The sequence below is a fragment of the Aotus nancymaae genome, unplaced genomic scaffold (assembly GCF_030222135.1).
Source record: "Aotus nancymaae isolate 86718 unplaced genomic scaffold, 86718_ANA_hifiasm-v0.15.2.pri h1tg000089l, whole genome shotgun sequence".
NCBI lineage: Eukaryota > Metazoa > Chordata > Mammalia > Primates > Aotidae > Aotus > Aotus nancymaae.
In genome coordinates this window covers 14,515,929-14,543,437 of record NW_026988504.1, presented here as the reverse complement: position 1 = coordinate 14,543,437, position 27,509 = coordinate 14,515,929, and the positions used below count along the sequence as shown (strand labels likewise).

The window sequence follows — 27,509 nt, the reverse complement described above, 5'->3', positions numbered from 1 at the left end:
GCAAAAGATAAACATTAAAAAATTATTTATTTGGAGTGAATCTTTGGTGAGATTTTATAACTTTAATTGCATCAAACACGGAATGCTGTGAGAGTCAATAAGAAAATCTTGTAACAGAAGAAAATCAGTCTCTTTAAATAAAAAAGCCATAAATTTATTGCAAATCTAGAAGTACCAGAATGTCACTAATACAGAACAAATCAGCAATCTCGTTTTCATTTTCCTCCAAACATTTAAAACCTTGGTTATTGACGTACTGAAATTGGCATACATTTTGTTTTCATGCAGATAACAGAATAGACATGGAGCAGATCCCTCAGAAACAGTTATAAATATTAAATCGTATTGAACATTCATAGTAAAAAATATGTTGTAAAGTGCTGAAGTCATGTAAGTCTGCAAAACTGCCACAAGCTCAAAGTTCTTCTCAAGCAGTGACAGAGATTTGCTACATCCACCTTGTTTTAGGTATGCCTGTTTTTGACAGACTCTTTGTCATTTCCTCCCCCACCCTCCCAAAGTTTTATAGATTGTCCTATTTCTATGGCTGATAAAATGCTATACAAAATGTAGCAGGTGGTGATGAATTATGCCACTTTCATTTCAGTGCAGAGAAATATTCAAGCTTGTGTGTACCTGTAACCAAACTAGGCTTGTTATGTTTTCCCCCTGAGTTGTCATAAATTAACATTAACGATGAGTAAAGATGGAGCAGCAAGCATTGACCATCACCTGCAGGGTGAGATTGCGGTAAAATAGGTGAGTAAAAAGTCACCTATTATCCTGACACTTGCCCTCTTTACAGAAAACTGCTAATGTGAGAAATACTATACATGTAGTGTAACTCCAAAAAAAAAAAAAAAAAAAAGAAAGAAAAAATACAACAAACAATGACCACTTACCCGATACCTCTGGCAACTTAGAACAATCAAGTCAAGTGTTATAGAAGATGTAAATTGCAACTTGTAACTCACTATTACATAAATGTCTCTGTTCCCCCATGTGAAATACAGAAATGCTTCAACAATTAGATGTTTTTTTCTTTAAATCAGAAATGCTTAAACAGTTTAATGAAATATAATTCTGATCAAAGAAGTTCCTCAAGTATTCTTCGATGATAAAACACATTAGTTTTGAAAGCTAAGGCGATTTGCTATCCATTATTTTTTCCGCTTTAAATGGCACATGTTGCCCTTAATCAAATGGAAGAATCATGACAACTTGGCCTTTTATGAAAGTATTTTTACAAGATAAGATGTATTCTGTGAGGCATTTAAAGGATTGCAGAAAGGAGGTAAAAATGATGTCTCAGATTTTATTTCTTTTGCTTATTTTAATCATCCTCGAATAACTTAATAATAAATAGTGGTTTAAATTAAAGACACTACAGTCACATATTTCTGCATAACTAAAAGCAACAGGAAACACATTTTTAAATGCCGTTTTGTATATTCTGTGCTGAAATACTTCTGGTAAGGACTGGCCATACAAAGAAGTGGTAATCTTCACATTTATAAGTTCAAGTTATAGAGACTTAAAATTTGTTTATTCGTAAAATATTTGGTCTTAAACTGTACTTCATTTCCATGTAGTATGTGGAAAATTCAGAGGCTGTTATTTGTTAATGGGAACCGATTGAAGTCTTCTTTTTTTTTTATTTTTGGCTGGCCAATTTCATTTCAATGACCTAGGCTAGATGTTGTTTTATTCAAGATAGTAGTTGATTCAGACAAGACCATAGGAAGGGAAAGAAGAAAAAGAAAATCATTTATCCCATGTGAAAGCTTTTACAACCACTTTGCCAGTTCATGTCACTATTTTAATATCGGAATGTGAACCAGAGTCTTTTTACATATCTTTCGTATTGCTACTGAATACAGCCAGATTTATATATGGAAGAGTGCTTGGTTGTTTTTTTGTTTTGGCTTTAAAAACAAGCAAAAAGGAAAGCTTAAAAAAAAAAAAAGATGTTGGTAGTGCTCTCCACATACACATTCCCTTTAAAATGCAGTTTTGAAAGTAGAGTGGAGGGGTTGGCTCCTTTACCTGCTGTGTTCCCGCTGGGCCCACCCCACCCCTCTCCAGCCAGCAGTGGCTGTTGTTGTAAGAGACTGTGTCATACTGGCTCCATTTGCACCTGAACTCTGTGCTCATTTTTTGCAAGATCCATTTCCAGAAAGTCTTCAGGTATGTCCTCTAAAGTCTTCCCACGATGGCTCACTACCTTTGTTTCACCTGAATGAGGATGCTGGCACAGTCCCACCTTACATGGTCTCACCAGGGCGAGGCACACAGCAGCCAGGGCCATGCCAGCTGCGCAGGAGTAGAAGGCCCTGCTGTAGATCTTACTGTGGTCCACCAACAAACCTGGAAGAGAGCATGGCACCTGTTAGCAGCGTCCTTCCTAGACATAAGCCCTCTCACCCAGGCGACCATCACATTCAGAAGCCTCTCTGTTTCATGGCCTTCCTTGTTTTCTTTTGTGTTTCTAAAGAAAAATGGCTGTTGGCCGGGTACAGTGGCTCAAGCCTGTAATCCCAGCACTTTGGGAGGCCGAGGTGGGTGGATCACAATGTCAGGAGTTCGAGACCAGCCTGGCCAATATGGTGAAAACCTGTCTCTACTAAAAAATTAGCTGGGCGTGGTGGTGCCTGCCTGTACTCTCAACTACTCAGGAGGCTGAGGCAGGAGAATCGCTTGAACCTGGAGGCAGAGGTTGCAGTGAGCTGACATCATGCCATTGCACTAGGCGACAGAGCAAACACTCTATCTCAAAAAAAAAGAAAAAGAAAAAGAAAGAAAAAGAAAAATGGGTGTTAAAGGCAGAAATCTTTGCTAGACTGGAGAGGAGAAAGAGACAAACAATATACTTGTTCTTCTTGGGCTAAGTCTGTCCTACCAGAGGATCTGAAACCTGGGACATTTAGATGCATGCTTATTTAAAAAGGTAATATTCTTCGGTAGGAAGGAACTGTATTATTTTCACTTGAGTTCACTTTAGGTTTTTTTTTTTTTTTGGGACGGAGTTTTATTCTTGTTGCCCCGGCTGGAGTGCAATGGTGCAATCTCAGCTCACTGCAACCTCTGCCTCCCGGGTTCAACAGATTCTCCCACCTCAGCCTCCCAGATAGCTGGGATTACAGGTGCCTGCCACCATGCCTGGCTACTTTTTGTATTTTTAGTAGAGAAGGGGTTTTGCCATGTTGGTCAGGCTGGTCTGGAACTCCTGACCTCAAGTGATCCACCCGCCTCAGCCTCCCCAAGTGTTGAGATTACAGATGTGAGCCACTGCACTTGGCCCACTTTAGGTATCTTTTAACAGGGGGTAAGATTTCTAATCACAAACACTTTAAAAACCTATTTGGGATCTAAGATATGAAACATACCTATGTCCCTCCTACAAGGAAATATCTGTACAAATCAATTAGGTATTTACAGAATGCTGCTATCAATCCCCAGATACCTTTCCTAAGAAGGGAAGGTGACTTACAGAAGCCCATTCTATGATTCCAAAAGTCAGGCGGGCTATGAAGGTGATAAATCCATGAGTTCCTGTGTAGCATGTAAGAAGGCAAGGTGATAGAAAAGACCTGCGCCAATCTGAACTACAGGCACAGCTTCCAGTCTTGATTCGACCACTAATTTACCATATGAGCTTTGACTTCAATTCTTTGGCCTTCAGTTTCCCCATATTTAAATTAAGAGGGCTGGCTCAGGTAATCCCTAATCCCTGACAGCTCTAAAATTCAATGGAAGTATAAAATAGCAGTAAGTTTTTATATGGCTTCAACGGGAAGCTAGCACAATTCCTAAGGGAAAGTAGACAAGCATTTGTATTTTGTGTATTTAAATTACCTGCAAGGGGCGGTCCAGCCAGTCCTGATATGCTCTGAATGAAGATGTAGACCCCAGCTGCAGAAGACATCTTCTCAATGCCCACGACATCGTCTTCAGCAAGCAGTGGAATGTGGGTTCCTCCTATTGTTCCAACCATAAACCCAAAAAATACACTACAGGACATTAGACCCCAGAATTCAGTAGCAAACGTAAAGGCAAACAGAGACACAGTCAGTAAGATGACACAGATGAGCTCAATGTAAATCTTACGAATGGGCTCTCTGTTGAGGACAAAACCAGCTCCGATCCTCCCGAAAACTTCTGCGATGGCCATCGTAGATAATAAAAAAGCAGCGCGGTCCTGGTCGATGCCCAGACTAATGCCCAAAGGAATGATGTACAAGGAAGGTGCAAAGAATCCCAGTGTTGCAAAGAGACCAAATAATGCATAACAAATAAAACTTTTCTCTTTCAAAATGGAGAAGTCTAATAGCGGGGCTTTCTTTTCACTTGGCTGGGGGCTGGCCTTCACCAGGACCTGCTGCATGTCAGCCTTCAGCTCCAGTTCTGTGTTAGTGTGGCTAGGCACATTTTTAGGTGAGGTAGTTAGTTCTACTCCTGAGTCAATGGAGTCTATTGAGGTTCGCGTTTTCTCATTTTCAAGCATATACTGCGCTTCTTTCCGATTTTCCTGGACGACTACTTTTGGTGACTCTGGTGCTCTGATGATGATTGGTCTGAGCAGTGCTCCGAAGACGACGATGTTTAACTGTAGCAGGCCCACGAAGAGGAGGCTGTATCTCCAGCCAATGTTCTCCTTCAGAGCCATGATTGCTTGAATAGGCAGGAGTGAAGAAGAAATAAAATCTAAGGTCAATAATGGACTCAAGACCCAGGAGAAACCATCAAGAAGAAATATGGATCTAGATTTCATTATAAGTTTTGTGGAAATTTATTATACTCAGCAGTATGAAGGTACTCAATTTTTTTTTTTTTTTTTTTGAGATGGATTCTTGCTCTGTTGCCCAAGTTAGAGTGCAGCGGTGTGATCTTGGCTCACTGCAACCTCTACCTCCTGGATTCAAGCAATTCTCAGCCTCCCAAGTAGCTGGGATTACAGGCATGTGCCACCATGCCCAGCTGTTTTTTATGTTTTTAAGTACAGACAGGGTTTCGCCATGTTGGCCAGGCTGGTCTCGAACCCCTGACCTCAGGTGATCCGCCCACCTCAGCCTCCCAAAGTGCTGGGATTATAGGTGTGAGCCACGAAGGCTGCCTGGCCAGAGATTTTGTTTTGAGATGATCTACACACAGATAAGAAGGCTGTCTTGGGAGAAGTTTTCAATTATTAGCAATACTCGCACCTCGGATAAATCTCACTGGCTACGATACTGCCACTGCGCAAAGTAGAAGCCTGTCTTTATTAGCATAATCTAAATCCACATTGAATGTAGCTCTTTTGAAAAAGTAGAGGACATGACAGGTGTAAACAGTTGCAAATCATTAGATTATTCTGGAATGCATGTGTCCAGAAAGCCCTACCATTGCAAATGTGCCCAGTTAGGAATTCAAACCTATTATTAAGGTGGTCTGAATTCCTAAAGTGGGGGTTAGGGAGGACAGATCCTAAACATGAGCTGGAGAAGAGATGGTAAATAACCTCTCCCTATGCATACACTTAAAGTCATCCATACTGTTGGCAAAAATTGCTGCAGCAAGACCACCTGAGTGGGGTCCCTCACCACATGAATCCTTTGACTATTGTAGTCCACCTACCTGGTGCGAAAGCAAACACAGCGAAACATTCTCCTGTGGAAGCAACCGCAGTGACGATGGAACGTCTTTTGCCAAAATATTGTGACAGGATGGTTACAGTTGGGAGAAAACTAAAGCAGTATCCCAAACCTGTGGAGGAAAAGCCACAAAAGCCAGTGAGCCCCACACACTGCCAGAGACTGGAAGGAAGCATTCAGAGATCTGGGACTGTCACTTCTGCTTTTGAATCTATGTTCTGGGAGCTAAGTAATTCATTCTGCACAAAGGTGATGTTGCAGGGAAAAATGGGCTCCATTAAAGGCCCGAATAAACTGCAGTGGTTGTTTCGGGATACTAAAAGGATAGAAACTTTTTTTCAAATATATATAATTCACAATGGATGAAACTATTATTGCATGAAATTTTATATAAGATTTGTATCTAGAAAGAAATAAGTCATTTCATATGTGCAGATACATAGGAAAAATTTAGTCTGCAAATCTTAACGACTGTGTGTGTGTGTCTATTATCTATGAGGAATATATGGCCTCCTTGTACTGTTCATTTCACTTTATTTTTTTTTACACACAGGGTCTCGCTCTTTTGCCCAGGCTGGAGTGCAGTGGTATGATCACAGCTCACTGGAGCCTTGATCTCCCAGGCTCAAGTGATCCTCCTACCTCAGCCTCTAAGGGAGCTGGGATCACAGGCACACACCACAATGCCTAGCTAGTTTTTTAGTTTTTGTAGAGAAGGGGTCTCCCTATGTTGCCCAGGTTGGTCTCAAACTCCCGGGCTCAAGCAATCCTCCTGTCTCAGCCTTCCAAAGTGCTGGAATTATAGGTGTGACCCACCATGCTGCTACTCCTTTTAAATGGAAAGAGGTTTTCTTAGGCTCCCAAGAATAAGTCTGGCATGTTGCACTTCCCCTTCAGCCCTGGATACTTAGACACTGATCTGAGAAATACTGGCTACAGAAATTCATCTTACTTTGTAAAAGTGACATCTTTTGGCTGCAAATACAGCAAAAGAGAAGTTATCATCATCATTGGTGAAGATCAAACAAAAACTCTTGGGCACTTGAGAATAGGTTCCCAGGTCCCCTGAAGTCCATATTGCTCAGTTCAAAACTACTGATCTGAGACACTGTTCATGTTAAAGAAAAAAAAAAAGAAAGAGAAAGAAATAATAGTTTGGCTTTAATTTCCTCCTTCCCCTTCCTTGTTCTTCAAACTAAGAACTAGTTCTAGAGAACTTCTGAGCCAAAGAGGAACACTTACCAGAGATGATGCCGATGGCGACATACATATGAGAAACTTCTTGTGAGAAGGAGGCGGCCACCATCCCGGTGCTGACGAGCAGCCCCCCCAGCATCACCACCAGACGGTGTCCGAAACAGTTGCTCAGGACTGTGGCGAGGGGAGCTGCCGAGAAAGAACAGAAAGTGGTATTTTAACAAGCAGGCTTTAGGGTTACTTCCATCCATAAGACTCCTTCCTCTACGTCTTGCATGTGGAGAGATGATGTCAAATATAAATACAGCTGGGCATGGCGGCTCATACCTGTAATCCCAGCACTTTGCGGGGCTGAGGAGGAGGATCACTGGAGCCCAGGAGTTTGAGACCAGTCTGGGCAACATGGTGAAACCCCGTCTCTACAAAAAATACAAAAATTAGCCAGGCATGGTGGTGAGCACCTTAGTTGCAGCTACTCAGGAGGCAGAGGTGGGAGGACTGCTTGAGCCCAGGAGGCAGAGGATGCAGTGAGCCAAGATTGCACCACTGCACTCCAAACTGGGTGACAGAGTGAGACCTTGTCTCAAGAAAAAAACAAAGCCAAACCATAATACATTTCATGCAAAGTCAGTGCAGGAATTATTTTATTATTTGTTCAAATTCAACACGATTTGTCAGGCTCCTGAAAGAAAGCCAGACTAACAGTGTAAAACTTTTACCTATATTTTTAGATGACTCTGACTCACCATGAGCATCTATAAAATTAGATATATATTTAATTTATATTATTCTATGATAAAAATTGGTTTTCCTATGATTGCTTGAATCATTATTTTTTCTCTACCCTAATGCTTTGGATTCTTTTTCAAAAGCTCCATTTGGGGTCAGATTCTAGTTAGTTTCTTTACAGGATAGAAGAATGTGAATACTCAGTTATGCACTCCTGAAGGAGAATTGCTATGGGATAGATAATTGAAAGTGAATCATCATTTGCTCAGCTTCTATAAGCTGTATCCCCCGGGACATTGAAATCTGGCAAATTAGTTTCCTAGTTATAGGTTACTTAATATTAACTTGAGAACACTGACATAAGTGAGCCATTGAGAGCTGGGTCGAAGAATAACATGATAGAAGAGGAAGTGGGTAAAAAGGATGCCATTTTTTGGCATTAGTCCATGTGTATCTACTATGTTAACTATTAGAATACAAAGTAATCTTGGATGTAGCTCATAATAAAAGCACACTCATCGTTTTGAGCCAGGATGTTGGCTCAAAGCATTAACAACTAAAATAATAGCATTTGGAAGAATTATCTTCTGGTATAATAGTATTCAATGGAAATTTTGCATTGACTACATTTTTATTTTTGTTTATAAAAGACCTAAAACTTAAGCTTTGGGATTTTCTTTTTATTTAGATTGCCAAATATAACATTTTAGTCCTAATTCATTTAAATTATCTTTCTGAGAAGGTAATTAAGTATTCCACAATTTAAAAATTAAGATATATTAACACTTATTAAAAAAAATTTTTTTTTGAGATGGAGTTTCTCTCTTGTTGCCCAGGCTAGAGTGCAATGGCACAATCTCGGCTCGCTGCAACCTCCACCTCCCAGGTTCAAGCGATTCTCCTGCCTTAGCCTCCCGAAGAGCTTGGACTGCAGGCACCCGCCACCATGCCAGGCTAATTTTTGTATCTTTAGTAGAGACGGGGTTTCACCATGTTGGCCAGGCTGGTCTTGAACTCCTGACCTCAAGTGATCCACCCACCTCAGCCTCCCAAAGTCCTGGGATTACAGGTGTGAGCCACCATGCCCAGGCATCAGCAACTTTCTGATATTGCTTCTTAGACAGTGACTATATCCTCACCTCCTCACAAAAGGGGATTGACTGCTCTCCTCAAAGGAATCTACAGAATCCTAAGAGATTGCAGACAGCAGATGTTTAATACATGTGTGTTAAATTGAAGGCTGTCATAGCTGGCAAATAAGGCTTTTTCCTTCAGTGCCTTTTATTTCTTGCCAATCCTCAATGCTCTGAAACCCCTGTTAGTTGAGGCTAGGAAGGACCAACTATCATATCCGGGAATGAATGCATCAATCACACCAACTACCATTACCTAGGCAGGCAAATTAAAAAGGGTCTGCACTTTTAGGTAGGCTGAGAGATGTACTAACCTGAAAAGGTTAAGACAAACACACAGATTGAGATTATCCATGAGATTCTGCTGTTGGATTCATTAAAACTGTCCATTAAGTCATTAAAGAAGACACCAAATGTCTTGATGATGCCGTAGGTGAAGACTTCAACAAAGAAAAATGAAACAGCTACCACCCAGCCCCATCCTCCATCAGGCACTTGAGTATACACGTTGGCTTTGGAACAAAGCTTTAATTTATTTTGGGTCATTCTTAATCTGAAATAAAAAGTTAAAAAACAATTCAGATCAGCAATAGCATGAGGGTTGATGATTCTCATACTCTTTAGCAAACATGACAGATAAGAACTACTTACCCCATTTCTTAGGTTGTTGAATCTATCTTATCTATCTGTCTATCTATCTATCTATCTATCTATCTATCTATCTATCTATCTATCTATTTTCTGAGACAAAGTCTTGCTCTGCCACCCAGGCTAGAGTGCAGTAGCACGATCTCAGCTCACTGCAACCTCTACCTCCTGGATTCAAGTGATTCTCCTGCCTTAGCCTCCCAAGTAGCTGGGAGTACAGGTGTGCACCACCATGCCTGGCTAATTTTTTTTTTTTTTGAGATGGAGTCTTGCTCTGTTGCCAGGCTGCAGTGCAGCTGCATGATCTCAGCCCACTGCAACCTCTGCCTCCTGGGTTCAAGCAATTCTCATACCTCAGCCTCCTAAGTAGCTGGGATTACAGGTGCCCACCACCACGCCCCACTAATTTTTGTATTTTTAGTACCATGTTGGCCAGTCTGGTCTTGAACTCCTGACCTCAAGGGATCCACCTGCCTTGGCCTTCCAAAGTGCTGAGATTATAGGCGTGAGCCACCACACCTGACTGGTTGTTGAATATTTCAATCATGTACAAGTAGTGTAAAGCCTTTGGATAATTTTATGCATATATACATATACACGAATCTTGGTATTGTACATGGGACCCCCTAAAAAGAAAGTTAAATGTGAAAGACAAATAGACATGAAGAACCAGGGCAGAATATTTAGAAGCATATTGGAGGACACTGAATGGCCTCCAGACCAAGTATTAATGTTGACCTTGAAGGAGTCAACTTAGGCAAAAAAAGACTGCACTGACCATAAGGAATGTTGATCAGAAATAAATCCTAGAAAATGGAGGCTGACGGGCATGGTAGTGGGCGCCTGTAGTCCCAGCTACTCAGGAGGCAGAGGCAGGAGAATTGCTTGAACCCAGGAGGCAGAGGTTGCAGTGAGCTGAGAGTGAGACTCCATCTCAACAACAACAACAACAACAACAAAAAAAAAAAAAGAAAAAAAGAAAAGAAAATGGAGGCTGAAGAGCAAACATTAGCCATGCATCCAGCAGCTTCCGAGTGTCTGTGATACCATATGCATCTCTGCTTCATATCCCTGGACACTGCGATCACCCAGCCAACTCTTCTTCCCCCCATTTCCCACTCAGTAAGCAATATTCTGATTATGATTTGGTGTCCTATGTGCAGGTTCCTACACAGACAAGAGTGTCACTATAAATCAAAATGTGGGCATTCTGTCTTCTGGGAGTTTGTTAAGCAGGAGTAATTTCCTCAAAGTTGACCACCCCTTGGTGTAGTAGGAATCAAATTTCCAAGTTCATGATGATACTCTAGAATACGGTGTCTAAATAAAGTACTATTAGACAAACCATCTGGGCACCAATTAACTGGGTTACCCCTGACCTCACTGTGCCTCTCCATTCAAACTGCAACAAATATCAGAACAAGCAAAACTGTACCTAAACACCACTAAGAAGACACTGACATTGACATTGGTTCATCTTAAGTCTTCTGGATTGGTCTCTAGCACATGAATACTGTCTTTTTCAAAGCCTCTGTAATTACATATACTTTGAAATGGTCGTGTATTTTTAGCCTAACTAAAAACCAATGATACCTATAATAATCAGTGAGTCCATGGTCTTAGAGTTCTCAATGGAAACCAACAACCTCAAGTTTAAGAATTCTTTACATACGACCCAAAGCAATCTACAGAGTGGATTCCTCTCAAAATACCAATGACATTCTTCACAGAAATAGAAAACAAAAATCCTAAAATTTGTTTAGAACCACAAAAGATCCTAAAGCCATTCTGAAAAAAAGAACAAAGCTGGAGGCATCATACTAACAGACCTCAAAATATATCACAACACTACAATAATCAAAACAGCATGGTACTGGCATAAGAACAGACACACTGACCAAAGGAACAGAAGAGAGAACACTGAAACTAATCCATATATCTACAGCCAACTGATTTTTGGCAAAGTGCCAAAGACCTTCATGGGAGAAAGTTTAGTCTCTTCAATAAATGGCAATTTGAAAACTGGTTATCAATACAAAGAATTAAACTAGCCCCCCACCTTTCACCCTATACAACAATCAACTCAAAATGGATCAAAGACTTAAATATAAGACCTGAAACTATAAAACTACCAGAAGAAAATATAGGGGAAACACTTTAGGACATTTGAGGAAAGATTTTTATGAATAAGACTGAAAGAACACACACAACAAAAGCAAAAATAAACAAATGGTGCCTGCCTGTAATCCCAGTTACTCAGGAGGCTGAGGCAGGAGAATTGCCTGAACCCAGGAGGTGGAGGTTGCGGTGAGCCGAGATCACGCCATTGCACTCCAGCCTGGGTAACAAGAGCGAAACTCCATCTCAAAAAAAAAAAAAAAAAAAAAAAAAAAAAACAAACAAAAAAAAAATTAGCCGGGCGTGATGGCATATGCTTGTAATCCCAGCTACTGGGGAGGCTGAGGCAGGAGAACTGCTTGAACCCAGGAGGCAGAGGTTGCAGTGAGCTGAGATTATGCCACTGCCCTCCAGCCCGGGTGACAGTGCAAGACTCCATCTCAAAAAAAAAAAAAAGAAAATTATCGGGGTGTGGTGGCACATATCTGTAGTCCTAGCAATTTAGAAGGCTGAGGTAGGAGAATTGCTTGAGGCTGGAGGCTCGAGGTTGCAGTGAGCAGTGATACACTACTCCACTCAGGTCTGCGTGACAAAGACCCTGTCTGAATTTTTTTTAAAGTTGGCAGGCGTGGTGACTCATGCATGTAATCCCATCACTTTGGGAGGTTGAGGTGGGTGGATCCCTGGAGGTAAGGAGTTCAAGACAAGCCCGGCCAACATGACAAAACCCTGTCTCTACTAAAAATACAAAAATTAACTGAGCGTGGTTGTGCAAGCCTGTAATCCCAGCTACCCAGGAGGCTGAGGCACAAGAATCACTTGAGCCTAGGAGGCGGAGGTTGCAGTGAGCCGAGGTCACACCACTGCACTCCAGCCTGGGCAACAGAGTGAGACTCTGTCTTAAAAAAAAAAAAAAAAAAAAAAAAGAGGCCAGGTGTGGTGGCTCACGCCTGTAATCCCAGCACTTTGGGAGGCTGAGGTGGGTGGATCACTTGAGGTAGTTTGAGACCAGCCTGGCCAACGTGGTAAAACCCAGTCTTTACTAAAAATACAAAAATTAGCCAGGCATGGTGGCACACGCCTATAATCCCAGCTACTCAGGAGGCTGAGGCAGGAGAATCGCTTCAACCTGGGAGGCGGGATTAGAGTGTGAGTCACCGCACCCAGCCTGCTCAGACTTTTTCAATGGCTTTCCTCTTTCTGAAGGATAAAATCCACTCATTAAGGACAGGTTTGGTGACTCACACCTGTAATCCCAGCACTTTGGGAGGGTGAGGCGGGTGGATCACCTGAGGTCAGGAGTTTGAGACCAGCCTGCCCAACATGGTGAAACCCCATCTCTACTAAAGATACAAAAATTAGCTGGGCATGGTGGCACATGCCTGTAGTCCCAGGTACTCGGGAGGCTGAGGCAGGAGAATCACTTGAACCTGGGAGGTGGAGGTTGCAGTGGGAGCAACCTGGGAGCTGAGATTGTGCCACTGCACTCCAGCCTGGGTGAGACAGCGAGACTTCATTTCAAAAAAAAAAAGAAAAAGAAAAAAAATCCACTCATTAGTCTGACTTTCAACGTTCATTGGAACCTATCTATGTAGCCTTATTTCTTCTGGTTCTAAGACTTGACTTACCTGCCATGGTCAAAGCCGCGTCCTCCTGGCCCTCTAGTCTCTACCCACCTGGCTGTGGCCATGCCCTCTCCCCACACTGAGACCCTGCTCCGTGACATCCTTCTTTCCTCATAATGCTTCTCCAACCAACTCCATCTAAGGTCTCTCTTCTTCAGGCGACAGATATCATTTAATGATGAGGTATTATTTACTTTTATGTATCTTACTTGCTTGATAAAATTATATACTCACAAAACCTGAGATCTATTTCTCTTTGTACAACCCCATGCCCCCGGACCCTGCCTGTACCTTGTACACAGCTTGTGTTTATTTTTGAAACAAAATACCTATCAAGTGCCAGGTCCTCTGCTTTCACGGTACGGACACTACAGCGAAAAGGCTAAGAGATGGTCCCTGCTCCATGGACTGAAATATTTGCTGATGATAATGCTAAGGAAAATTAATGCATCTGAAACACATCCTATTTAAATGATTCATCCACAGCTTGCCAGAGTTCAGCACATTTTTGACAAGCAGTCAGGACTCAGTGGGTACTACATCCAAGGTCAAATTGGCACAATTGTTCTAACCCAGAAAGGTGCCCAGAAGGTCTGAAGAGTTTCAGTGGAGGGCTCAGGACAACCCTGAAACAAAATGTATAGTGATACAATTTGATAAAGGCCCTAGAGAGATGTGGAGTGCAGTGGCACAGTCATAGCTCACTACAGCCTCAAAACTCCTGGGCTCTTGGCACGTCCAAGAAGTGAAAAAAAGAAAGAAAAAAAAAAACAAACTCCTGGGCTTGGGCTGGACGCACTGGCTGACACCTGTAATCCCAGCACTTTGGGAGGCTGAGGCGGGTGGACTGCTTGAGGGCAGGAATTCAAGATCAGCTTGGCCAACAGGGTGAAACCCTGTCTCTACTAAAAATAAAAAAAAATTAGCCCGGTGTAGTGGCGTGCACCTGTAGTCCCAGCTACTCAGGAGGCTGAGGTGGGAAAATTGCTTAAACCCAGGAGGCAGAGGTTGCAGTGAGCCGAGACTGTGCCACTGCACTCCAGCCTGGGTGACAAGAGTGAGACTCTGTCTCAAAAAAACAAAAACAATAAAACTCCTGGGCTCAAGTGACCCTCCACCTCAGCCTCTCGCGTGTCTGGGACTAGAGGTGTGTGCCACCATGCCCGGCTAAGTTTTAATTTTTATTTTTTATAGAGACAGGGTCTCACTATGTGGATGTGGATTGCATTTAGATGAGTGGGACAGATTGCAGTTTTTGTATGAGCCGAGATTACCTGCTGTCATCAGAAGGCTCTGTCCGGCCAGCACTGAAGTTCTGGTGCTAGCTGCTGCCTTCCTGTCTTCCCTTGCCTGTGTCATCAGAGGTTTACACGTGCAAAACGGATGGGGTTAGGATCAATCTGTAACCCCCAAATGGAGTTAGAATTACTGAATGTTAAAGCTGAAGGAGAAATTTGAGTTCCTCTTGTTCAATTTCTCTTTGTAAAATCTTACTCATTTTGCAAAATAGGAAAACTGAGCCTTAAGAGGTGAAGAGACCTGACTGAAATAGTCCAGTATTGAATCTCCTGCCTATCCAGGGCTCCCGCTATACAAGCCTACAGGAGAGCATTTTATTTTTTATTTTATTTTATTTTACTTTTTACTGCATGATTTATATAAAGAATTTATTTTATTTTGAGATGGAGTCTTGCACTGTCACCCAGGCTCATTGTAACCTCTGCCTCCCAGGTTCAAGCAATTCTCCTGCCTCAGCCTCTTGAGAAGCTGGGATTACAGGCACCCACCACCGTACCCGGCTAATTTTTGTATTTTTAGTAGAGACATAGTGCCTGGCCCCTCCCTGGTGTTTAAAATGCTCTCCAGGCTGGGTGCAGTGGCTCATGCCTGTAATCCCAGCCCTTGGGAGGCTGATGGGCAGATCACTTGAGGTCAAGAGTTGGAGACCAGCCTGGCCAGCATGGCGAAACCCCGTCTCTACTACAAATTCAAAAAATCCAGCTGGGCGTGGTGGCAGGCACCCATAACCCCAGCTACTTGGGAGGCTGAGGTAGGAGAATCACTTGAATCCAGGAGCTAGAGGTAACAGTAAGCCAAGATTGCCCCACTGCACTCCAACCTGGGCAACAAGAGCAAGAATCCATCCCAAAAAAAAAAAAAAAAAAGCCAGAGAAGGAAGCGTTTCACATAGAGATTGTGAAGAAACTTTTTTTCCCAAAGAGAAAAGCTCACTTGACCCCCATGAGTAAAGAAGTCTGTAAACTGTTTTGCCATTTACCTGTGTGACCTTGAGAAAGTCACTTCACCTCTCTGGGCTGAGTTTCTCATTAGTCAAATTGGAGGCTGGCCTGGCGAATCACCCTTGACAGCTGATACTTTTGCATTTAGTACTGAATTCTATTAATCAAGTGATGGCTCAGGTGAAGCCTGGTGGCCCAAGGAAACTGAGGTAGGAGAGAGTGTAAACGTTAGATGGTTCCTGCAAACATAGGTGTAAAGTAGCTAGCTGGTCATTGCTTAGCTCTATTCTATGACAGCTGCTTCGAAGATGGTGGACTTTTCTTTTTCTTCTTCTTTTTTTTTTTTTGTATTCTGTTTTTGTTTTTTGAGACAGAGTTTTGCTCTTGTTGTCCAGGCTGGAGTACAAAGGCATGATCTTGGCTCACTGCAAACCTCAGCCTCCCGAGATTTTTAAATAAATAGAGATTTATTTTTTAAAAATACCTATTTTTTTTTTTTTTAAAAGAGATTATAGGCACCCGCCACCATGCCCAGCTAATTTTGTATTTTTAATAGAGATGGAGTTTCATCATGTTGGTAAGGCAGGTCTCGAACTCCTGACTTCAGGTGATCCGCCTGCTTTGGCCTCTCAAAGTGCTGGGATTATAGGTGTGAGCCACCACGCCGGCATTCTTTCTTTCTTTTTTTTTTTTTGGAGACAGAGTTTCACTCTTGTTGCCCAGGCTGGAGTGCAAAGATGTGATCTTGGCTCACTGCAACCTCCACCTCCTGGGTTCAAGTGATTCTCCTGCCTCAGCCTCCCAAGTAGCTGGGATTACAGGCATGCACCACCACGCCCAGCTAATTTTGTATTTTTAGCAGAGACGGGGTTTCTCCATATTGGTCAGGCTGGTCTCGAACTCCTGACCTTCAGGTGACCCACCTGCCTCAGGCTCCCGATGTGCTGGGATTACAGGTGTGAGCCTCCGCACCCAGCCTCTTTCTTCTTTTTAAATAGAGATAGGGTCTCCCTGTGTTGCCTCAGCTGGTCTGGAACTCCTGGGCTCAATTGATTCTCCTGCCTTGGCCTCCCAAAGTGATGGGATTAAAGGTGTGAGCCACCTCGCCTGGCCAATGGTGGACTGTTTATTTTTCTTTCTGTTTCCTTTCTGAGCCCCTGGTGGGTAGTTAATTCCTTTGCTTTTTTAAAAAAAAAACTCTGCTTTATGTCTGTGCTATTCTACTCTAGCTAGAGCCACATATAACTTTTACCTGCATTCTTGAATTTTTGGACAGAAGCTTTCTTTTCTTTTAATAACTGAGATCTCCATCAAGGAAAGACCCTGAACCCAGTCCTACCCCAAGGTTTACGCCTTTATCATCCTAAAGCATTCTATGTCCTATCATATTTAGCTTTTAAGATAAGACCAGGTCGGGCGCAGTGGCTCACGCTTGTAATCCCAGCACTTTGGGAGGCTGAGGCAGGTGGATCACGAGGTCAAGAGATCGAGACCATCCTGGTCAACACGGTGAAACCCCGTCTCTACTAAAAATACAAAAAAATTAGCTGGGCATGGTGGCACGTGCCTGTAATCCCAGTTACTCAGGAGGCTGAGGCAGGAGAATTGCCTGAACCCAGGAGGCGGAGGTTGCGGTGAGCCGAGATCGCGCCATTGCACTCCAGCCTGGGCAACAAGAGCAAAACTCCGTCTCAAAAAAAAAAAAAAAACAGATAAGACCACAATATAAAGTAATAACAGGATAACCTAGTTTCTAAGCCTTCCTAGGTAATTAATATCTGCACTTTGCATTTAGGATTGCACAGAGAAGGTACTTACAGGGCAGTTATCAGCTCTTTCCTGACCCAGTCTCTGGCTCAGCACTTGGCACATAGTATGTGCTCAATAAAAGTTCACTAAACAAAGTATGAGTTTTGGGGAAACTGTTGGTATTTAGGAGTACCTAAAGTAATGCACAGATACTCATGCCTTATAAAACTGAGTCATAAGGGGAGGAAGTGCTTGGTTGCAGAATAAACCCCTTCCTGGGCTCCTTTCTTTTTCTTTCCATTCCTTCAGCAGAAGGCCAAACCGTCTACCTCTGCAAACAAAGCAACTGAGGCCTGAATTTTGAACTCATTTATGTAGAAGCCTCTATAAGTTCCAGGATATGAAAATTTATGTGTCCACTTTGGTTCTGTGGCCATGTGAATTTATCCCTCCTGGGTAGGGATATTTTTCAGCCGTGTGGGGATCTAACTGGTGAGGCAAGCTGAGTTATCCTGCCAATCAACCCCTGCTTTACAGATGGTGGAATCTGGGCAGATCGCTTCTCCATTTTCAATGTCAATGTAAAATCAAGGTAAATATAAAAAAGGGAGTTGAACTAGACTCTGACGAACTTAGATCTCTTCCTGCCTTAAGAGCCTATACTTCTATGATAGCCTTTGACCCTCACTTGCTTTAATCCTTCTAAGCCCTTTGAAGGCAAGGCTCAAGAGCTGGTCTTCTTAAAGCTCTTAGGCCATTATTCGTTCATTTCTGTTTACCATTAACTGGCCGTACAATGTTATGGAGACCACTGAATCCCAAACTTCTATCATCTATAAAGCACGGGTTGTCAGGGCAGTGTCTCAAGCCTTTTACAACTTATAAAACTCTACAGTTCTGAATGGGGGTTCCTGGCAGCCATCTTCCCTTCACCCTAGTGTTCTTCTGGAGGAAGTACAATGACAGAATCCACAGGCAGTTTGGAGGATTTCCTAGTAGCATGTGGTTATCGTTTTTGTTTTGTTTTGTTTTTGTATATTCTTTTTTTTCTTCTTCTTCTTATTTTTTTTAGACGGGGTTTCACCATGTTGGTCAGGCTGATCTTGAACTCCTGACCTCAGGTGATCCGCCCGCCTTGACCTCCAAAGTGCTTGGATTACAGGTGTGAGCCACCACGCCTGGCTGCATGTGGTTATCTTAAGTGTCCCCTTAACTAAATGGGTATTGGCTGGGTGTGGTAGCTCATGCCTGTAATCCCAGCAATTAGGGAGGCTGAGGCAGGTGGATTGCTTAAGCCCAGGAGTTTGAGACCAACCTCGGGAACACAGTGACCCTATCTCTACAAAAAAATTAAAAAATGAGGTGGGAGGATTGCTTGACCCCAGGAGGTTGAGGCTGCAATGAGCAGTGATCACGCTACTGCACTCCCATGATGGGAGTGAGACCCTGCCTCTAAACAAATAAATAAGTGGGTATCTTGCCAAAGGCTTGGAAATCTGCTATCCTTGGGAATTTCACTGTGATTTAATTTGTTGAGAGAAGATTTGGCCTGAGGGCACGAAAAAATTGGATTATTGTAGACCATCAGAGTGTTATTCTAGGGTCACTTCAGAGCAAGGCTCAAAATGCAGGCTCTGGAAGGAAATGGGATGGCTACTGGTGTAGGCAGACCCCCCAGCGAACACACCGCGGATTTCTTTTCTTCTTAAAGGCGTAGCCTGGAGAACGGCTTTGACAAGTTGTTTCTGGCCCAAGTTGTCAAAACCAGTCTGTATTCGGCTAAAGTTCATTTGCATCCTCTATTTAAAAAAAAATTCCCAACCTAACCTGGATGGCTGCCTCACGATGTTGAATCACTGGCTACAACCGAGTCACCATTTTATAAGACTATGGTGTTGAAACCTGAAACCCTAATTTAAGTGTCCTCCTCAGGAGTTCCACTGAGGAAAGTCCCTTTTTGGAAACCACAGAAGGAAAACTCAGGGTTAGGGGTACTCATTAAGCTGGAAGGAGCTTTTCCACTTGACTGCATTGTTTATTTACATACTGCAAGTTCCTATCTTGGACACCCTTCCTTTCCTTATGAGAAGAGGTGTTTCTATTATATCATCTGACTGGATGTATTGGTTGACCCCAAAAATGCCACGTAACGGTGCTTGGGACATGGGGCGATGCATCGTTTAGAGATTTCAGCATAGGCACTTGCCATCTCTCTCTCTCTTTTTTTTTTTAACAAACAAGACACCTACCTTACCATGATATGCAAAAACAATCAGATCACTGAGAAATCTCATTCTCAGTGTAGAAACCATCTCCTGCGAGAAGGAGCTGGCACGAAGTGTCTAACCGTGCAAACAAAACCGGCTTCCAGGTTGACAAGTTGAAATTGCTCTTCCCCAGTTGGCTCCGGGGAGCTTTTTCTAAGACTGACGCCCCCCGTGCTTGCTGACATTTTATAGACCCACCTAACAAACTTCTATGACCTGTCTTGCTAGGGTTGGGGGAATAAAAAGACGACAACACCCTGGAAGGAAAGAACCCATTTCCTCTGCAAAACCATCTTCCCTTGCTACAGAACTGCTCGGCGACATCAGCGCTTCCCCGCGGTTTGCAGCCCGGGGAACCTTGAAGTTGCGCGGGACCAGCCGTCAGCCGCTGACAGTTGTGACCGTCCAGGTGGAGGACCCGCGCTCTGCCGGGAAATCCCTGCCTTCCATCAAGGGGGCAAACGGTGGCCGCCCCAGGGAGTGCTGTGTTTGGGGGTCAGGGGAGGCAGGGAGCCCCACTTTCCCTCGCGCTACCTCAGTGGCCGCCCTGCGTGCGCGCGCCAGCCTGGGGAAGGAAGGTACCTCTGACATTTCGCTCCTGCGACGCGCAGGCAACTTCATGCGGAAAATTCGCGGAGGGGCTGAGCCCGGAGCCCCCGACTCGCCCGACGTCCCGGAGCCCCCAACCCGGGGCAGGGGCACTCAGAGGCCATGCGTGCCTTTAGGTATCTTCCGGGACCCAACTGTACCAGGGTCACGGACATTCAACTCTCAGCTACCCACACCGGCGAGAGCGCGTCATCCCGGTGGTCCTGGGCATTCCTAACTGTCAGAGCGAATATTTTTGGGAATAACCTCTCCAAAATGTGAAGATGTTCAGTGGTCTCCTCCGCCTCCCATCCCCAAAAAAAGGCCCCAACACATATTTTTAAAAAAACAACCCACACCCCACAATCAAACTTTTAACATGTAAAATAATAAACCAACTCACCAAGTTAGAAGGGAAGAGAATAAACCCCAAAAGGCTCCCAATAAGGCGGAGGCTTGGCCTCCCCCTCCTTATAAGCCGCTCGGTAACATGAGAAAAGGATTAACCCCTTAGGGGGCGGCCCAGACTCTAGCGCAAGTTGGCTCCGGCTGGCGAGGCCGGAGCGCCGGGGCCCTCCACCCACTCCCGCGACTCGGGCACCCGAGCCACACCCTCCCCCCGCCCCCCACCCCGGCCGCCTGCGCCCCAGGCCGTGCGTGCTGCCGCCCGCGCCCCGGCCCCGCGTCGCTGCCTAGCTCTTATCCTATACCGGCTGCAGCCGGTCTCCGCCGGCCTCGGGGGCGCGCCGCCGCCGACCATGTGCTGCGAGCGCCGAGCGCAGCCAAGGAGGGGGCCGGCCTGGCGCGCGCGCGCCGGCCCACGTGGACCCGGGCCGCGCCGGGCGCGCGCCCGCCCGCCTGCCGCCTGGGCTGGGGGTCACGGAAGGTAACCGCGTCGCGGTCGGCGGCCGGGCCGCCCCCGCCAGCGTCGTCGGGGTCCTTGGCACAACGCCTGGCTCTCCCAACCAGGGCGCGTCTCTGCGCGCGTGACCCGCCCAGACCCCGGAGCTTTGCTGCAACGCTAGTAGGAGCGCGAGTGTGCAGGGGCGTTAGGGGCGCCTGCACCCTGTCTCGGCCAGGCGCCCGCGCACCGGTACCCCTTCCCAACCCCGGGCGCCTTCCCGGTGAGCCCACCGCCCAGTCCAGTCCGCGCCCTGAGGATTTAGGGATTTAGCGGGGAGGGGGAACGCGCGCGCCGGGGCTGGTCCCGCGCGGCGCTCGCGGCTGCGGCGGCTCCGCGCCCGCCCCGGGCAGAACAGGTTCCTTCCAGTTTGGGTGTGAGCGGCGCGCGCGGCGCCTGAGTTCCTCCTGCAGCGCCCACTTCCCCCAATTTCGTCAACTCGCGCACCCCCACAGTTCCCCTTCCGGCGGTGGGGAGGGAGTGCCGCAGTGGGCCTCAGGGAGAGAGCGGCCAGGCCGCTGCGGGTGCCTTGCGTCCCCGCGTTTGCTGCACCGGCATCGGCTGCAGCAACAGCATCAGCGTTGCGCGAAAGGAATGTGAGCAGCCGGGCTGAGTCAGCATCCCCGGCCCGGGGCGCGCGCGCACCCTCCAGGCAGAGGCGGCGTCGGCACAGGTGCACGGCTCCCAAAGCCGCGGGGAGCCTTCTGTAGAGGGCCTGAAGGTTTAGAGAGTCCGTGCCCCTCATCCCGAAGTCCCCGACCCCAAGGTCACTGTGAACTAAGCCGATGATGCATGCGAAACCTCAGTTAGAAGCTCATGGGGACAAAGCATGTGTCAGATCCTAGACATTTCAGAGCCTGCGGGGGCGCAAACTTAGCTTCTTGGTCTCTACCTCACATCCCGAGGGCAAATTTGGAAACTGCTCGGAAGCAAAGGCCATGTTATTCGCCTTCCTCTGCAGACTTTGGCACCGGCTGCTGCCTTCATTGGGGTTCGGAGAATGTGATTCTGATGTCAGAAACTCGAGAGAGCAGAGTTTGGGAGTGCTTGCACGGAGGGTCGCCACCGGGAGGAGTCGGCGATCTGAATTTTAATAAAAATCCTTCCTTGCTCGCTGATTTTCTCTCACCATTTTGGGATAGGCTCTCCTGGGTTAAATGCCGTACTTTGCTGTTGACAAGCTCTGGTCGTGTAAGTGGGGAGAAGATTCGTTGGTACAGGGTGCCAGTACTGGCCAGTACTGTACAGCCAGGGGTCTGCTGAGTAGTTTTGCAACCTTGTAAGCGTAATTTAACTTCATCGAGCGTTCATTTCTCCAGATCTGTAAAATGGGGATGAAGGTGGTCTTCCCAGAATTGGAGGGTTTAATTTATGGTACTTGTCAGGTGCGAATCGCAGTGACTGGCATTTGGTAAGGCCTCAGTACCCATTAGCTCATGCTGCTGTTACGATTTATGCTTTACCAAGGCAATTAATTGCTGACTCCACACTCCCTGTGAGAGAGCCTTTTTTGAGTTGTTCTTCAAAGAATCCACATGTAATGATATTTAGAAACTGATTTGAACACTTCATGCTAATGCAGGGCTGCCTGTAAGATGATCTTTGATATTTAGGATCTTAGACTTTAATATTTAGGACCTGTTATTGTACTCGGGATGGAAATGTCATGTGTAACACGACAACATATGACAGCATATTCTGTACATCTTAGTCTAAAGGTGCGGGCTGCCATTTATAACTGAATGACTCAAAACAAGTCATGTAAAATCTCTGTACTTCAGCCTCTTGATTTTAAAAATTACACAAATTATGCCTAAAGCCTTAGGAGTGAATAAATGATTGGGAAAATCACATCTGAATGTTTGAGCAAGTGAAACCTGGCTTTTGGGGAGCATGATTGTAATAATAATGGATTTTTGTTACTACTAATGTATTGCTATTCTTATATTTTATTAATATTAATATTGTTTGTTACTGTTTGCTTTGTCCTCAGCACTGTATTAAGAGCCATACATGCGATGCAATTTTAACCTCATCAGTAACCTTCTGTAGCTGACACTCATTATTCCCATTTTACAGATGAGGAAAGTTGAGGCACTGAGCCTGGAGGGATTGACCTAAGGTTACACCATGTTTATAGGTACACACCAGTGCTTTTTGCAACCAGAGCTCATCCCAAGATGACATTTGCCATCTGTGTTTGAATAATGGAGAGGTGGCTGGAAATCCAACCTAAGAACAGCCTTGCTAGTCACAAAAAAGTAACGCAACATGACTTTTGCCCACCCTAGTTAGAGGCTGGCTTCACCTTGTTCCCTCAATCCTAGTGAGACCAAGCATGAAAACCCCTGCTTTTTTAACTTCTCCAGAGAAAGCACTGCATTGCCATGCTAATCAACACCCCCTCGCCCCCAAACAAAACTAACTCTGTTTAGTTCTAAATAAGAACAAAAGAACCTTTGGAGTCTGGAGTACAAGACCAGAAAAATCAGGAAATCAAGTGAAGGGCTCGGCTCCCCTCTTAGCCTCTCCTGTTGTGTCTGCCTGATCCCGTGTGGCAGGCAGAGCCCCCCCAACCCCCAACCCCCACTTTCCTTTACAGTGGGCAAGGCCATCATGATGCCCTTAAGAAGTCCCCCGACATCTTCCTGGGGAAAGAATTGGCTCTTCAGAGCTGTCCCCAAGGCTCCCTCTTCTAGCCCTCTTGCTTAGGGTCATTTGCATAAGAACAGATTCTTTTGTGCAAAGTTGGCCTGCCTGTTCTCTGTCCACGTTTATAGTCCTTCAAGTCTTCGTGTTGGGTTGCTAGGCAGATATGACCCTGGCTTGCAAATAAGCTCACTGCATTTACTAGCCTGTGAGAACTTCAACTTGGATAAGTAGATTGAAAGGAATCTGGTCTGGAGCTCTGAGAGGAGGGTCCTGCAAGCCTGCTTTTGGGGGCTGACTCTTCAGGGCAACCATCAAAGAGGGAGAGTACGTAAAGGGGGCTTCTGTGGGAGGCTTCAATGGCCCACCCACCCTTCCACTCTTCCTCTTCCAGTCTCTGTTCCACCCACCGTGCTCCCACCCAAGGGCCTGTGTTCTGGGCAAGTGACTTGCATGCCGTCGAAGCAATTTCTTGCTGTAAAACTTTAATATCTGCTTCTCCGGTTGGCCAGGAACTTTACACTCCGTCATCTAGCAACCTTTCCAGTGAACCGCTGGTCCAGGTAGTTCTGCTAGGTTTATTTTGTGATTTGGGGTCCTCCCCTGCAGCTCCTCGCCCCGCAAAAATTTCATAGTTTGTAGGAAGGCAGGGCCCTTCAAGCTGGCAGATGCACACTTCTGGGATAATTTAAAGATTTGCCAAGGGGTTCTGAGGCACAATGATGAGATGATAATAATAATACTACAGATTGTGTGCATGGCTTAGTACTGTTGCTAAGTTAACCGAATTAACACATGCAAGGGGCTTAGCGCTGGGATTGGCTTATGGTGAGGTTCCCTAACTCTTGGCTGTGACTCTTTCAACCTGTGATTCCTGGGGGATTGAGGAGGATGGCAATCAGGAAAGCCTTCAACAGGCAGAGTAGACCTTGGGAGGACTGGCAAGTGGGTACTGAGCCAGGGGAGGGGTGAACAGCATCAGAGGAAGGTAGGAGGTGGGTGAGACCATTTTGTATTTGGGGACAGTGAGGTCACCTTCCCATCCATGTGTGTGGGGGTGGGTGATGATTGATTTCTGTCATGCCCGTTGCCATTTGGTGTAGTATCGATGTATCGCTGGGCGTCTGTCATTAACTCTGAAGTAACTTTTACTTGATCAGTACTGAACTTTGTTCCTAGGCTTCTCAGTCTTCATAGTTGACTGTTCCTCTAGTGTTGCCATCTATCACTGCTTAAAAAAGAAAAATAGAGAACATAGCTTCTGGGAGGCTTCTATAAAGTATCTGAAGCCTGTTGCAAAAGTCCTAAAAAACAAACCCAGGCTGGGTGTGATAATCCTAGTGCTTTTGGCACCAAGGCAGGAGGATTGCTTGAAGCCAGTCTGAGACCATCCTGGACAACATGGCAAGACAACGTATCTAAAACAAATATTTTTTTTTTTTCAGATGGAGTCTTGCTCTGCCACCCAGACTGGAGTGCTGTGGCACGATCTCAGCTTACTGCAACCTCTGCCTCCTGGGTTCAAGTGATTCTCCTGCCTCAGCCTCCCAAGTAGCTGGGACCACAGGTGTGCACCACCGTGCCTGGCTAATTTTTGTATTTTTAGTAGAGGTGGAGTTTCACTGTGTTGGCCAGGCTAGTCTTGAACTTCTGGTCTCAGGTGATCTACCTGCCTCGGCCTCCCAAAGTGCTGGAATTACAGGCATGAACTATCTGCACCCGGCCTAAAAAATATATTTAAAAAAAAATTAGCTGGGTGTGGTAGTGCTGTCACGCCACTGCACTCCAGCCTGGGTGACAGAGTAAGACCCTGTCTGCAAGCAACTAACTCAAAATCTCAGAACAAAATTATTTAAATCACATCACATTTAGGAGTGAATGCATGTCATATTAAACTGATGACGCAGTTGTGGGTCGTGGAATCTCATTGGCAATATTGGGAAGGGCTGTGTATGGGACCAGTGGCTTTTGCCCCGATGGAGTCAAGCTTTCTTTGGATAATTGAAGTTGCTCCACTTGCCCTGTCCTCAAGGCCCAAGGAATAAAAACCTGCTCATCTGCTATGTTTCTTACCTAAAGGGAGATGCTGACTTTCCCTATCTTGTCTAAACCTGTACTTCCTGTCCTGTGCTTCTAGCTAGGTTCCTGGGAACAATAGGCAATGTGAAGCTTCCATTTTAACCCTTTAGGACCAGTGCCTCTATGAGTTTCCAGATGGCTAGGGGACAATGTGAAGACACTACAGGGATGTTACAGGATTGTGTTGTGGGCAGGTGGGGAGGAGGGGTCCTGCCCTGCTGTGATCAGTGGGAGGCTGTGGAGATAAGTGAGCTTTTGTTGGGATACACACCAGGACCGGGTCCAGGGAGCACCCAGCCCTCCATCCTTTCCTCCCATGCCCATCATCCATCCGTCCATCCAACCATCCGTCCATCCAAGCAGCCTGTGCTCATCCATATCCCAATTCGTGAGCACTGACAAGGCTGTTGCTTCTCAGGCCACAAAACCACACCTCAGAGGATGTGGTTCCTTCTCTCATAGTGTTTATAGTTTAGTTCAGAAGGCAGGACATGTGTGGTTGTTACCTAAAGCACCATTTGAGCAAGTGCAATTTTACAAGTGAGAATTACAAGTGAGTGTCTTCCAAGAAAGAACTTAGAAAAGTCATTTAAGTTTAGGGGAATGATGAGATGAAGCTGGCAGGGCGGGGCAGAGCAGGCTGGGTTGTTGATGTTCATGTTACACGCACTCATTCAGCAAATACTGACTGAATAACTTCTGGGCCAGGTGCCAGAATTATGCAGTGCATGTATACAGAACATCCCTGCCCTTATGGTTTCTGCCCTGGAGTTGTGATTCTTTCTTGCTTGAGCACTTAGCTAGCAAAGCATCATGGAGAAAGAGTTCTTTTGAAATGTTTCTGATATGGAATTGTAACTTCCATTTTCAATTAGTTTCAACAAAGGGGAGATTCCCCTCACACCCACCCGACATCTTGACCTCATATATTGTCCCAAACCAGATTTGCTGGAAGGCAGCATGCTCCAGGGATGCCAGCTGTCACTAGAGTCTGCTCGGCTGAAGGAACCTGGCTCAGGTTTAGCCAAGATGGCACAGCCAGCTATGGGATTGTGTAACAAGGAACCATAGTTTGGAACTTTGAAAGTGCAAACTGGAATCACTCTTTATTTCCTCTTTGCCTTGTTTGTGACTATGGTGTTGTGTTTATAGCGTCTGTGTTCTCCAGGTTCGGAAACCAGCATCAGAGTTTGCTAACAAACAGTTCTGGCAGATTCAGCCAGTAGCTGCAGGGAGTCTGGATTTTGTCTTCTACACTCAGAATAGTTATGTTTTATTTTTTTTTTTAATTAAATTTTTCTTTTTTCTAATAGAGATGGGTCTTGCTGTGTTGCCTAAGTTGGTCTGGACCTCCTGGGCTCAAGTGATCCTCTTGTCTTGGCCTCCCAGAGTGTTAGGATTACAGGCATGAGCCCCTGTGCCTGGCCATTATGTTTTATTTTAATGTTAGTAAAGCTTTGGGCTTGCATAGCACATTTTTGGTGTGTTCTCATATTTATTATCCCTTTATCCTCAAAACAATAGTAGCCAGTATTTCTTAGCACTCATTGAGAACTTGGGTTGGAGTATTTCATTCTCACACTGTGTTTGGGATTGAGAAAGTTTGCTGCGGTTCTGTGTGTTTTTTATTTTTTCCTGATATCTAATTTCAGGTCAAAGCTCCATTTTTCAGGTAAGGGAGGAAACTGAGGCACAAAGAGATGCTGTAACATATCCACAATCACACAGCTAGCAAATGACTGCTAAATCCTGGATACATACTCTTTTCCAAATGAGGCAACACATCTCAAAAGTCAATTCCCCAAGAGGCAAATTTGCTAAGTCACTGCTTTACTAATGAGTTTTTTTTTTTTTCTAAATTTGGGTCTTACCCCTATTTCTGCCCCTACCTGAGCTTCAGAGATTCCCAGGTGAAAACTTTAGCAGGAATCTGTTTTGGGATGCTCAGGATGCCAT

At 45.1% G+C, this 27,509-nt stretch overlaps 2 protein-coding genes and 1 non-coding gene across 12 annotated transcripts in view; 1 reads left to right on the top strand and 2 right to left on the bottom strand.

Annotated features, from left to right (window-relative positions):
* ARSG (arylsulfatase G) overlaps positions 1-27,509 on the top strand; it is a 144,145-nt gene that overhangs the window by 8,039 nt on the left and 108,597 nt on the right. Inside the window, exon 1 of one of the 5 annotated variants that reach the window (XM_012453840.3) lies at positions 21,590-22,016. The exons of the other annotated variants lie outside the window; for them this stretch is intronic. The gene's annotated coding sequence lies outside the window, so the exon portion shown is untranslated. Of the gene's footprint in view, positions 1-21,589; positions 22,017-27,509 lie in introns of those variants that run through there. 5 annotated transcript variants of the gene reach the window in all.
* Positions 17-20,424, bottom strand: SLC16A6 (solute carrier family 16 member 6). Of its 6 annotated transcripts, XM_012453835.3 has the most exons (7): positions 20,328-20,395; positions 15,359-15,524; positions 9,004-9,242; positions 6,873-7,016; positions 5,614-5,742; positions 3,856-4,671; positions 17-2,367 (listed from the first exon to the last, which is right to left on the bottom strand). In XM_012453835.3, the coding sequence occupies exons 2-7, from the start codon at positions 15,406-15,408 to the stop codon at positions 2,117-2,119; spliced, it is 1,629 nt and encodes a 542-aa protein (XP_012309258.1). In that variant the 5' UTR covers positions 15,409-15,524; positions 20,328-20,395; the 3' UTR covers positions 17-2,116. The 6 variants fall into 6 exon arrangements, with proteins under 6 accessions (XP_012309258.1, XP_012309259.1, XP_064225787.1 ...); XM_012453836.3 differs by lacking the exon at positions 15,359-15,524 and having other exon boundaries at positions 20,328-20,424; XM_064369717.1 differs by lacking the exon at positions 20,328-20,395 and having other exon boundaries at positions 14,355-16,078.
* On the bottom strand, positions 5,108-5,246 carry LOC135271765 (U4 spliceosomal RNA). Its single transcript, XR_010339893.1, has one exon. It is a non-coding gene; the product is annotated as a U4 spliceosomal RNA (small nuclear RNA).